Here is a 13,012-nt window from a genome sequence, read left to right as displayed (position 1 = left end):
TGTATCGATTTCATGTATCCATAATCACTGCAAAGTAATATATACCAAAGACAGATGCGTGCCCACACACCTACAGAAACCTTCCCGGTGAACTTACCGGTGACCTGACAATCGCTTCGTACTAACATAAATATCGTGTCTTGGAATACAATATGAATCTCGCCATAACGCCAAATCGTTTCTGGGGACCAAACGGCAAGGACTGTTTCACCGCTTCTTCCTAAGACGCCTCAGTTCCAAGCTGCGATCGGCCTCTTCCGACGTAGGTGCAGTGGCTCCAGTGGACTTTTCAATGCCATTATTGCCAAGCAGATAGTCTCCAAAATATTTCATGGCACTAAAGATTTCCTCGCCAACGGGGACGATATTGTCCTTGGGAAGCAGGAAACCATAGCTACCCGTGTCCCTCAGCTTAATTTGGTAGCTGTAATGGGCATGCAACTCGTGGTAGAACCAGTCGATGGCCGACCCGCCGCCCGTTTCAATACGTTTTGCGCCGCTCTTGCTGGCTCGGCCCGCAACTGCTCCTTCGCATGCCGATGTGACCGAATAGAGTTCCCCGTTAGACAGGCGGATAGCCTTAGCGAGCCCAGCGGCAAGTTCTTCGAGGTTCTCGACGTTGGGCGGGTCCACATCGCAGGAGTAAGCAAAAGGGAAAAGGACCTGTTGCGAGTACGAGTGTAGGTCAATGAGGCCTATGAACTCAGTGTTCTCGCGAGATGCATTCTTTGCCCAGGTAGCGAGCGCGATAGCTTCGGTTGCCTGCCATGGCTCGTTACCGCCATAGCTTTCGGAGCAAGGATCATTTTCGGAATAATCGCCCCATTCGTAGCCGAAGGCGTGGTCGAGGTCGAAGCCGCGGCACCATTGCATGCCCGTCTGTTGCCGGGACTTGCGCCATAATCGATCGACCTGCCAGGTGTATTCCACGCCATCGGGGTTGACCGTGGGGATGAAGACAAAGTCGAAGTGTTCCAACAGCTTAGTGATCATGGGCTCCCTCCCAAAAGCTGTGATAAAAGACCATGCAACATAGTTTGTGGTTGTTGTGGATATCCACTCGCGGGCATGCATTCCTCCCGTGACGACGACAGTCTTCCTCTTCCCGCTTAATTTTCCTGGTGTTTTAACGCCCACTTTAAGACCAAGGATGTCTCGGCCTTCGTACGATTGCCCGATGGTGATTACTTCGGTAATGGCAGGGAACATAGCCTCTGTCAAGCGCATCCACTGGACGATTGTCTTTTATCAAGTCAGATCGAGGTTTGCTTGGGTGAGGACCGGGAGAGTCACCTACATCAAGCTTCTGGTAATCTTGGAAAAAGTAGTTGTCGGTTTCGCTAGGCGAAGGCTTCAGCGATGCTCGACCATTCTCAAAACGACGGATTTGGGCTGGCGTGTCGAGGGCCGGATAGGTGTCGTACACTGCAGCGGCCAGATCTATGATCAATGTTGAATAGGATGATTCCAGAGACTTAGGAAGAAGACGCAGCAGCGATCGAACATCGTCTTGGCGCAAGCGAACATCGACGAAATCGTGGGTGAATGCCCAGATGTCGAGAAAGGTACGGGTTGCGGCGTTGGCGAAGGCCGTCTCTTCTTCAGGAGTCGTCAAGTTGAAACGCAGTACAACTTCATTGATGTGATTGTTCCGAAGACTCGCCCGAGCATGCGAAGTAGGGTGGCTAGATGCTTTGGAGGGATGGGGCCCGAAGACAAATTCAACGGCGCCGTTGCGCAGCCATTTCAGGAATGGGAAAAGGCTTGACTTGGACGGAGCGGAGTTCGGTGCATCGCGGTTGTGGTTAGGATAGACATCGAAGTTGGCAGCGGAGGTGGCGGGGGTGAGGAGGGCCAAGCTGACGAGCGAGATGACTGCCTGGGCCCGCATGTCGAAGGTGAAGCAAGGTGAGGTTGTTTGGAATGGTTGTCGAAGATGAAGACGTCGACTACCCCCGACTTCGGGGTCGAGGACTGGCGTTCGGTGCTCGCAGTCAAGGAAGGACAGTTGCAGCGATGCAATTGAAGTGATGTTGCTCTGTTCACGTGCAATAAGTCAATGGCTTGGAGGTTGCAGCTTGAAGCAGGTAGTGCGACAATGCCCAATTGAAAAGTGCAAAATCAAACAGAGTAGAGATAAGGGAATGGTGACAGTTTCTGCAGGGCGGCTCAGATTGGACAGGTTCGGCGAGCAATGGAACCTTGTATAAGGTGAGGAGGAAGTGGGAGGGAGCTGGCGCAGGCAGCCACTTACCGTACCTGAGTTGCTTACACTGCATTCCCTTGTAGTATCATCCTTGTTGGAGGAGGAGAGAACCTGAAGGTGGCATTCTAAAGTGGGAAATCGCGAATGGTGGCCAGGCTGGCACTGTATACACGGAGGCCCTTTGAGCGGCGGCAGTGCGTTGAAGGTAGTGAAACCCGCAGTAGCGGACAGCGCAAGAGCATCGGTGGTAGAAAGGGACTTTTCTCTACGCACTGTACAAAATACAGTGGCCCCGGCATGATGTACTTCCATACCGGGGGTTCTATGAGGAGTACATGACAAGACCCCCAACAAGGGTTGGATGCTGTGGGGAAACCATCAGGTCGCTGTCTGGGCTGGGCTGGGCTAGACCGGGACTTCCGTCCATGAAGGGACTCCCAAATTGAAGTCTGAAGATCACCGGGCCTGACTACCCTGCCACGCTGCGTTGCCAGAGCCTACGAATGCCTGAGTACGGATGGATTGCTCTGTGTGCTGACCTAAGGTGTCTTGGCAACGGTACTATCAGTCCAGTTGTCCAGGGCCGCTACACACTACACAGCTGGTAGCCCAGTACAGTCAAGCGCAATTTGCATCCCATTCTGCCCGCTGTGCTATGCTGTGCTGTGTTTGTCCAGGGGCATCCTCACCTTTCAGCCTGCTGCTTTCTCGAGACCGGGACGCTGCTGCAACGGGCGACGACAACGAGGACGCATTGCCAATTGGCTTGATCTCTTCTTCCCTCCAACTTCATCCATCGTCTATCATCTCTGCTTACTTACCTGCCTCACCTCCTTGTCTTGTTTCTTTGTCGCCAGCTTTCTACAGTATTCTCCTCTCTCTCTGCGCCCTCTTGCTCCCCACATCTTTCTGTACTTGACTTCCAGACCCCCTTCCTCCCTACCCTATCCTTTACTGGTACCCCTACCCCATTGTAGAATGCCTGGTCATCCTGTCTTTTGCGTTGCACTACACCTAGCATAATACCCTTACCTCACCTGCTTGGCCTGACCTCACCTCACCTTGCTTACTTGGTCTCCCTGCCTTCCTCCTCTCCTTTGTGTCAACGACTCCGACTCCTGTTTTCGCCAATGTGTGCCGACTCCCCGTTCAACCTCACGCTGCGCTAATGGCCTAGTGTCCGGAATCAACGGCATCGCACAGCATCCGACTTGACTGTGCTCGTCATACTCCCGCTTCGACGTTGTATCCCTGACAAACCATGACCCATCGCCGCCATGCCTTTTCTACGCCGTCGCGGCAACATGGTCAGCGAGACCGACATGAGGCGCCATACCATTCTTGATACCGACTCTGCGCCCCAGCTACCGCCGCTCCCTCAGCACTTTCCTCCCCAGCAGCCTCAGCCGCAGCAACAACCACCGCGACCTCAATCGCAGCAGCAGCAGCAGCAGCAGCAGCAGCAGCAACAACAACAACAGCAGCAGCAACAACAACAACAGAATCTGCAAACCGAGCAGTTGCCGGAAGAAACACCCCAGTTGCAGGGTCCGTTGCAACTGCAGCAGCAACAGCAAGAACCACCCCTGTGCGTGTCAGCCTCGACCCGCGAACCTCCGTCTATGTCTCTGGCCGTGCCTGCGCAGTCCGACGCCGACCTCGACGCTTTCGTCCAACCAATTCCCGCCGACCCAGATGCCAGGCCAGATACTCCTCCAATTCAGGAAGAGAACTCGAAGCACCGTCGGTTTTCCATCTTGAGGTTTCGCAATGCTTCCGACTCGCAGCTGTCCCTTAGGGCTAAGCAACAGGCCGAGAAACCCCCCCCTGTTCCTCGCCGTATGTGGTCTTCCAATTCCCTTACCAGGCAGTCCTGCGCGCTTTGCCAAGTCCATCTTGCTAACCAGCTGCGCCAGCCCCTGAAATCATCACGACCGCGCCCACCGTTGACTTCCAGATTCCCCAAAAGAAGCAATCTCGGATGCGACTCGCAGACCGATTTCGACGCTCTGGCGAAATACCAAGAAACAGTGACGACGGAGGCAACCGGCCCATGACGTGGAAGTCGAGAAGAAAGACGGGACTGGAGGATTTAGCTTCAAGGAACCGGCCGACTCTTGTGACATTCGAAGAACCCAACCGCCCGTCCTCTTCGAGGGCACCAACGAACGGAGACCACTACGATGTCCCTGCTTTATCCCTTCCCGCGAATCGAGCCTCGGAATCATCACGGTCCGACGCAAGCTCGGGAGATCACTTGTATACCACCAACACTGCAGGCAACTCCCCCCCAGTTTCCACAAGCTCCAACTTCTTCCGCCTACCTCGACGAAAACCAAAGGCTTCAGCGCCCATGTTCGATCTATCGCATCTGCCTCAAAAGGGCAAGCTCCCAAACGGAGCAGATAATGTTGCTATGCCTTCCTTCTCGCTCGGCACAACTCAGCAGACCGTTATGTCTACATCTAGGGAGGCAACCCCACGTCCCCAGCAAGGATCACGGCCCCAGTCGAGTCACAGCGCACGCGCCGATTCCATGGCATCGTCAGCACCTGAGCAATCAGCCAAGCCAAATGCTTCGCCTGCTACAGCTCTTTTCAGACCAGGGTCAACTCATTCAGGCCAGTCCTCTCCAACTCGCGCCCGCCTACAACGCCGGGGCAGATCATCAACGATGAGTTCGCTGGGGAGGGATTCAACAGATGGGCATCTCGACCCAGGAACCGGTCGAACATCAACATCGGTTGGACGCAAGAGTTTTGGGGACCTTTTCGGCCTCAATAGATTGCGCCAGAATTCGGATCTTGGCCAGGGTAGGCAAGGCTCACTGACACCAGCCACCCCCGGCTCCAACACATCGAAGAACAATTCCCTGCAGATTGCGCGAGAACCAATCGCCTTGCCCGAGAAGCTTGACGACGAAACACCTGTCAAGTACCTCGCTCGAATAGAGGAGATACTTAGCCGCGGGGTCATTGCCAGTGCATTGTCCAAGGGAAGCGATGCCTTCTCGATTGCAGTTTTACGCAGCTATATGCGCCGCTTCAGTTTCTTCGAATACCCGATGGATATGGCCATTCGAAAACTACTCATGGAAGCTGAGCTACCGAAAGAAACGCAGCAGATAGACAGATGCCTGCAGGCTTTTGCGAATCGTTACCACGAATGCAATCCCGGCATCTATGCCTCTCCTGACCAGGCGTACTTTGTGGCCTTTTCCCTACTCATTTTACACACCGACGTCTTCAACAAGAACAATAAGCACAAGATGCAGCAACCTGACTACTTGAAGAACACACAGGGCGAGGGGGTGTCAGATCCCATTTTAAGGTGCTTTTACGACAACATCACATATACCCCTTTCATCCATGTGGAAGACGATTTGGATCTCAGCGGCGACCGGCTTTTGGCGAATAGAGCCAAGCGGAAAACACTATTTCCAGGAGGCACACCGGATGCAACTGCCAGGCGGTCGAATCGCGAACCTCTTGATCCATATACTCTTATAATAGATGGCAAGCTGGACATTTTGCGACCGAGCCTCAAAGACGTAATGGAGCTCGAGGACCATTACAACTATCTGGGAACTGCAAAGGACCTCAACGTGAGAGAGCTCCAAAGAACGTTCTTCAGGACTGGCGTCTTGCAAATTGTGTCGGCCAGATCACGGCCAGATGCCTTTCGTGATGAGAAGGGCACGACCAACCCGGCCGAGGCAGCACAGGGCGTTGTTGATATCAAAATCACCAAGGTTGGCCTCTTATGGCGGAAGGATGTCAAAAAAAAGAAGACAAGGTCGCCATGGCAAGAATGGGGAGCTGTTCTTACGGGTGCTCAACTTTACTTTTTCCGCAACACCACATGGATCAAAAACTTGATGCAACAGTACGAGTCTCATGTTAAGCAAGGTTTTGATGGTGAGCCTATCACCTTCAAACCGCCGCTTCCCGAATTCAAACCGGACGGGTACCTACCTACAAAGGAGGCCGTTGCGCTCGTCGACTCCACATACAAGAAACACAAGAATGCCTTCAAGTATGCTCAGCCGGGGGGGTACGTCGAGGAAGTCCTGCTGGCCGACAACGAAGAAGAAATGAATGACTGGCTTGCTAAGCTGAATTACGCTGCCACCTTCACAACCTCGGGCGTTCGTATGCGAGGAGTTGTGGGCGGTAATTATGAGGGTCAAAGTCGACGTGGTATCAGGAGGCTCGGCAGTTCAGCCTCTGCGCAGATCATTCAGACTCCCACCGGCGATGTCAGTATCGTTCGCGGCAAGATTGACCACAAGGAGGCCGAATCCATTCAGGCACAACGGCGACAGACAATGATGGACGCAGTTGCTAAGGCAGATGAGGACATTGCCCTTAAGGAGCAAGAACTTGAGGCTCACTTGAGGAACGCTCGCCACCTTCAAATATTGTCGCCTGTCCAAGCCAAAACCAGAGATCAGATTCTCTCGGCTGCAGCTCACATGGACGTAAAGATCAAATGGATTCGCATGGACATATGGAAATCGAGGTGCCATAGAGATGTTTTGTTGAAGGATCTGGCTGAGGAACAAAGTCCCCAGGGCTTGACACCGTCCAAGACACAAACCGGGCCTGACCCTCGCGAAACATCCCCGTCCCAGGAGAGGCCATCCATTCTTGAAGCCGGATCAGCAACCAGCGTGGCGCGAAGGCGGAGGCGGTCGTCTGCTGCCGTTTCCACTGTCCAAGGGTCTACGAAGGTGCCCCAGGCTGAGCCCGAATCGCCAGCCACCGAGGCTTTCCAAACACCGCCGACAAGTGCCACTTTCAGTCCGCACAAACATCAAAACTCTTGGGACTCAGCAGTTTCCCAGCCGAGGGAACACGTCCAGCGGCAGAGACCAGGCTCTAACTCGAGTCAATCATCTGCCGAGCCGACATTTTATAGCCCAAAACAACACTCAACGCCGAAGAAGGGCAAGGGAATTGACCAGTCTACGGTGGACGACCATCATGATGACGTCGATGCTAACGAGCGGGTGCTCCTTGAGCAAGCCGGTCTCCTAGAATCAGGCTCCCGTGGTAGGGCACCGGAAAGGAAACGTACCGGGTCGCTATCCGAAGCTAGGGATGCTTCGGAGTCGCGGGACACACCCGGCTCAATCGACAAACATGACAGAATCAAAATACGGCGAAGTTTGCAACGTACACTCAGGGAGAGTGCCGGCCACCTTTCTCACCACCGCAGTAGAAAGGGCAAAGAGATCATCTCCGGCGGTGTGTCAGACGAGACAGGCCGCGAAGATGTGCTCACCCGGGGCTCCGGAAGCTTTGTGGTTCACGGAAAGAAAGCATCTGTCATCAACTTTGGCTCCGAGCTACAACAACTCACTCCGGAAGAACGTTTAAGGCAGCGGAAGCAAGAACAGCGCGAAGAGCCTACTTCTCCTGCCAGCGTCGAGGAAGACTTTCATGACGCTTTGAATAACTCCTTGGGACCTAAGGAGCGGCGAGAATCGGCCGCCAGTGCCAGCACTGCAACAGCCAGGAGCTTCCGTGAACTTCATCGCAAATATTCCTCGGCACATGCATCTAAGGCGCCTGCGTTTGGTGGGCGACTTTCAGTCCCCTCAGATGGCGAGAGTGAAGCAGCAGTCAGCTTTTCAGATGGACGGCGAACACCATTGCCACCGATTGAAATCGAATCTGGAGATGAAGAAGAAGAAGAAGAAGAAGAAGAAGAAGACGAAGACATGGTCGTTGTGGCCAGCCCGCAGTCCATCGCCAGTCCGCAACCTATACCTGCCGTGCTGGCAACCCCCCTGGAGCCAATGACACCGTTGGAGCCTCAGAACGAAGAGCAAAAGGACGGCAAGGATGGCAAAGACAATGAAATGCAGCGATTGCCCAGCCCACCAATCCAAGCGGTCAAGGCTTAGGTATCCGAAATACGCCGCGGGTAAGTAAGATATGGGGCCCCGATAGCAGCATTTCACGTCAAAAAGGCACGAGGATGGTGTGATAGAGAACGGACGTCGGTGAACTTAATTCAGTGACCGATGAGAAGATCCGATTGCAAGCATGGAGATTACAAGTTCTGACTTGCACTTACAATAAAGAGCGAGCTTTGGGGAATAGCATAAGAGGGCACAGAAGTGGCAAGAAGCCATGACTACACAAATTTGCGCAGACAGGGGCGCCACCCGTCTTTTTTTTTATTCTTCACTGTCGTCAACAACAATCACAAAAAGGAGGTGAAGTCGATTTAATGGCAGATGTGTACATATGTATGGATTCATGGCTAAGCGGGGCAAGGACACTGGGCTTTGGGCATAGCATTGTGATGGCAACTAGGGGCAACAAAAAGGGCGGCCGATATGGGCCTCTGTGTAGAGTAGAGCGCACAACGATCGACAATATCTCAACAGACCGATAGAACGATTACACGGTGATTGTGCTCTTGGCTATTTTTGTCCATAGGTCAGCCAGCGTAAGCTTTGTATTTGTGATGTTTTGTGTCCCCGCCGAACTCGACATGCGGGAGAATGAAATAGCAATTTCTACAAAGCCCTTCCTACCGCTCATTTTTTGCCCTTCTTCTTCTTTTTGTTGGACGACGCCGGTGCCTTTTCGACCTTGACAGACCCTGCACCACCCGCCAGTTCCAATGTCTCTTCCTCCTTGACAAACCCTCCCTGTGTGGCCTCATTTGCCTTCTTCTTGCCCTTCTTGCCCTTGGGCCGGTACGAGGATCGATCGCGGAGTGGCAGCCATCTTTCGGGATCCATTTTCTTCCCTTCGACGTAGTCTTTGGGCAACTTTCTTTTCCGCTTCTTGCTGGTCGTCGTATCAGTCGGCTGTGCTTCGAGACGCCGCTTCTTGGCTTGGCTGGCGGGCGTTACGAGAGTCACGACGCCGTCGCCGACAAGTTGTTCAATATCAACTCCCCCAATGAGGTTGTCGATGGAAGGAAGGCCAGCCAGGTACGGCTGGGTCTTGGCCTTGTCCGAGGTGGCAAAAGATGCCACGAGGCCTGCGGCAGCAACCTGATCCACAATGGGCTTCTGGCAAAGTTTCTCAAATGCGGCACCGGCAGCTGTCAGATCGTCAGGGTCAGATGACTTAAGCAATTCTGAGCCTGCGCCACGAAGGAGTGAATCGACGTGACGACCGTCCCGCTTCTCCCAGAACGACGAAGCCCTTGCTAGTTCTGATCGTATACTGCCATGGCGCCCCTGTCGTCTGTAGAGAGACACGGTTAACGCAACCAGGCCAGGAGAGAATCGTACTTCTGATACGCCCTGCTTCTCCAAGTTTTGCAAAAATGTTTCCAGAACGGACAAGGCGGCCGCGGGGTTGTTTGCTGCAAGGTAGAGCTGCATTATAGTGAGAAGCAAGCCGATATCTGCGGGACGCTTCTCAACCAGGGGCAAGACATCCTTGACATCGACCGCCTTAGAGGAACGTAGGGCACGGGCTGTAGCATTGATGGCCGACAGGCTATTGGTGTCAGCAGACACGGTTGGTGGGGCATCAACAAGTGCTCGAGATGTACTCTCGTAGACGCCGGCGAACTTTTGAGCTTGCAGACCAAGAATATACTTGTTACGCTTCAGCTGGCTCTCTTGGTATTTGAATAATTTAGCCTGCTTGCTGAGGGCCGCTGCCGTGTCAACTTCACGCTGAGCCAAGTACGGGTTCTTGACTTCGGTCGCAAGAGCAGATTTGTTGTTCAATGCAATCAATCTAGACTCGGCGTCCCAGTCACTACGTCGAAGTGTTAGCATACTCCTCCTTCCTTCGATGAATCCGGGGGAGCTTACTCGGAAATGGACAGGCGCTTCTGGACTTCGAGGGCTTCCTCGGCCTTGCCTAGCCTCGAGTAGACGTATACTTGCTGGACCATGATGGGCGTCATTTCAGCTTGTTTATCAGCCTCGGAGAGATCTTCGGATTCGTCGCAGAGACGCAAAGACCGCTGTAGAAGCGCCGACGCAAGAGAGAGCTCGCCACGCGCGATGGAGCCGCAGGCAATATTGTACGCCAGTTCAAACGTATCGGCGTCCTCTGCGGCGCAGATCGGCCCACTGTCGCCATCGAGGTTGTTGGCCGATTTCCACTCGAACTGGGCCGCGGAAGCCAGTTGATTAATCTTCAGATCACTGTATTCGTCCTGAGAATCCTCCAACAGACTACTGTAGACGCCGAGCGCGTCCTTGAATTCTTCGGCTCGATAAGCAACCTGTGCGACAAGATGGCGGAAGCTTCGTTGTGGCTTAGAGTTGGCGACATCTCCGGCCTCTTGAAGTTTTCCTGACTTGTACAGTGCGTACGCCTTTTCCAAAAGGCAAGCATCCTCGAGCTTGCTGCCGCCGTCGGCAATGGCGCGGAGGGCATCGTCAAAGCGGTCGAGTTTGAGAAGGGCGACAACTCGGGTCCGCTGGGCAGTGAAGTCGGCCTTGGATGCTTTCAGAGAGGCATTGGCAGCCTTGAGAACTTCCTCGTGGTCTTCGATGGACGCAGCGCGCAGCAAGGCGCCGAGGTTGGCAGCGGGATCTGAAGGCATCGTGAGGGGTGGGTTGGAGGCGTGTGGTTTTGTCTCAGTAAAACCGACACTGCATGTTCTGGCTTCTGAGCACAACTGATTCCGACGACAGATAAAATAGTTTCGGTCAAACGACGGCCGTCGAAGGGGCAGAAGCTTTCTGTCGTTGTCGTCGTCGTCGTTGCTGCTGCTGCTGCTGTCGCTGGTGTCGTCTCGTGAGTACGACAGGAAGGCGATACCTGTGGTAAAGACACGCTGCGGCCTAGCTCAGAAGACCGAATGGAGATGTGGATGGTGGGGCAGAGCAAGTGACGTTCAGCGCCATCCAGCGTGTACCCCCTTGTAGCCCCTCACCCAGATAAAGTGCGATGATACATAGGAGCGTACCTCTGGATTTGCGGTGCCCTCTAGGTTCACTTACGCTTTTTAGCGGCAGACAACCCACATTCCAATTTTTGGGGTTATGTCAAGCTGATGAGGCTAAGACTCAAAAAGTAAACACCACGTCACTCGATGTAAACGCGCGCTGCCTGGAGGTCAAAGATTTTCGTTTCTATCTCTCCTTTTGCATTCATATGTGCTACCTGGCTATCTTCTGAATGCCACTCTCCTCCTTACTCCCTTTCCCCCTTTACTCGTCTCCATCGGCGTAGACCATGATCCTAATAGAGTGCCAAACATATCACTCACTCATAGGTTTACCGGCCACTCATGTGATCCAGATGGAGAAATATGGACGACCCCGGAAGAGCTGGTTCACCCCCGCCCAAACAAATTCCAGAACCTCTTGCGTTTGATCTCGGAATGATGGCGGTCGTGATAGTATGGCCTCAGCGGGTAGGTTGGCTGCACAGCAAACTCATCCGACGCCATCGACTGTCGCCGGTACAGCTTTTTGGGGGCGATTTCTCCCAGCTTGGTGCTCCCTGATGATACTGTTGCCATTGACACGCGCTTATTCGCGTCGATCTGCCGTGCACGTACGGGAACGGCGGCAGTGACTGACAACGCATTTCGATGCTCTTGCTCTTCTCCTTCACGGCTAGCTTGTTGACTGTAAGTCCTGTCGCTCTTGGACTCTTGAGGCTTCCTCGGGAGGTTGCTTCTCTTCTGACGCCTCTCTTTCTTACTTGATGCCGACGAACTGGATCTCGCCGATGAAGTACTAAGCCGCCGTGAAAGATCATTAATGGTCTTGACAGCGTCAACACGGGATGAGTTGGACAAGGTCTTGAGTGACTGGTAGTCGATGATAGGATTCTGTCCTCTGGTGATGAGACGAAGTAGCCTGGTCATGGCCGAGGTAAGACGATTGATAACTTTTTTCAGCGAAGACTGAGCCGCAGCTGTGGTCTCCAGTTAGCACAATATTACGCGATGAATGGGAGGTGTAAAAACATATACCATCTCCCTTTTCAAGATGACTACCACTCACGGAGAGCCTTGTCGAGTACACACTTCGCACCTTGGAGCGGTCGGAACGAATGCTTTTCCGGAGTTGTCGCGGCTGCTTGTCATTGTTGTTCACTCCCTTCAAGCTCTTGAGGAGCGATAGACACTTCGAGTATGTTTCCAGGAGGGAGTCAACGGTATTGCCGAACTCACCCATATTCAACCCCCTTCTCGACGTTGCTTGGATTCACTGGCCTTTAAGATGCGAGAAAACGACGAAGAAGAGAAATATTCGCCATAAGAACGGTTCTTGGTGGTGAGAAAAAGAAGAACATTTCAAACTGGTTTCCCCGCCTTTCTTGTCAAGGTAAGCTTTTGACTTGACGTACGGAAGACGGTCACTCAGCGATGGGAAACGATGCGTTTTGGTTGGTTCCGTAACCGCCGCAGTATTCTATCCCGGTTCCTTGAACCCGATCGGCGTACTCAGCTGAGAGAAGGTATTACTATGGTTAACTTTCGACAGATCCATCGTCAAAATCTCGTCAGGAGTTGCAACTTTGCAACTCACTGGTCAAGAATTTGAGCTATGCCGTAGATATAATTTGCTCATCTTGGATAGCCGGGCGACCTTGGTGCTTGGAGTCTAGGTCTGAGACTCCGCTAAGCCAAGTTTGAGAGAGGCAGTGCACAAGTTTCCCAAGCGCCTATTGGTAGATTCCATCTTACAGTTAGAGGGATAGCACCGGTAGATGTACTGTCTTGGCCAGAGGCGACGGGGGCGATAGAGCGGGCGCTGTCGTACTTGACAGGAGTGCGATGAGAAGACCCGAGATGAATCTTGACTGAAAAATAAATGAGCCAGACCACCGCGGGATGGCGCTCCTCAAGACGACA

The 13,012-nt window shown here is 53.3% G+C and overlaps 4 protein-coding genes across 4 annotated transcripts; 1 reads left to right on the top strand and 3 right to left on the bottom strand.

Moving 5' to 3' along the window:
* Window positions 1-207: 207 nt before the first annotated feature.
* EsH8_IX_000704 (M14 family metallopeptidase) lies at window positions 208-1,891 on the bottom strand (the record flags this gene model as incomplete). The annotated part of the gene is made up of 2 exons (XM_083267040.1): window positions 208-1,242; window positions 1,298-1,891. The coding sequence occupies 2 exons, from the start codon at window positions 1,889-1,891 to the stop codon at window positions 208-210; spliced, it is 1,629 nt and encodes a 542-aa protein (XP_083130605.1).
* Window positions 1,892-3,483: 1,592 nt separating this feature from the next.
* On the top strand, window positions 3,484-8,117 carry EsH8_IX_000703 (Arf family guanine nucleotide exchange factor SYT1; the record flags this gene model as incomplete). Its single annotated transcript, XM_083267039.1, has 2 exons — window positions 3,484-4,045; window positions 4,123-8,117. The coding sequence occupies 2 exons, from the start codon at window positions 3,484-3,486 to the stop codon at window positions 8,115-8,117; spliced, it is 4,557 nt and encodes a 1,518-aa protein (XP_083130604.1).
* A 642-nt stretch (window positions 8,118-8,759) lies between these two features.
* On the bottom strand, window positions 8,760-10,744 carry EsH8_IX_000702 (signal recognition particle subunit SRP72; the record flags this gene model as incomplete). Its single annotated transcript, XM_083267038.1, has 2 exons — window positions 8,760-9,945; window positions 10,002-10,744. 2 exons carry the CDS (start codon window positions 10,742-10,744, stop codon window positions 8,760-8,762), a joined length of 1,929 nt encoding a protein of 642 aa, XP_083130603.1.
* A 735-nt stretch (window positions 10,745-11,479) lies between these two features.
* On the bottom strand, window positions 11,480-12,332 carry EsH8_IX_000701 (uncharacterized protein; the record flags this gene model as incomplete). Its single annotated transcript, XM_083267037.1, has 2 exons — window positions 11,480-12,069; window positions 12,128-12,332. 2 exons carry the CDS (start codon window positions 12,330-12,332, stop codon window positions 11,480-11,482), a joined length of 795 nt encoding a protein of 264 aa, XP_083130602.1.
* Between the last annotated feature and the right edge of the window lie 680 nt (window positions 12,333-13,012).

This window comes from Colletotrichum jinshuiense, chromosome 9 (assembly GCF_051148585.1).
Source record: "Colletotrichum jinshuiense chromosome 9, complete sequence".
Taxonomy (NCBI): domain Eukaryota; kingdom Fungi; phylum Ascomycota; class Sordariomycetes; order Glomerellales; family Glomerellaceae; genus Colletotrichum; species Colletotrichum jinshuiense.
Note: the sequence above shows the minus strand (reverse complement) of the source record. Positions and strands in the feature narration are given on the sequence as shown.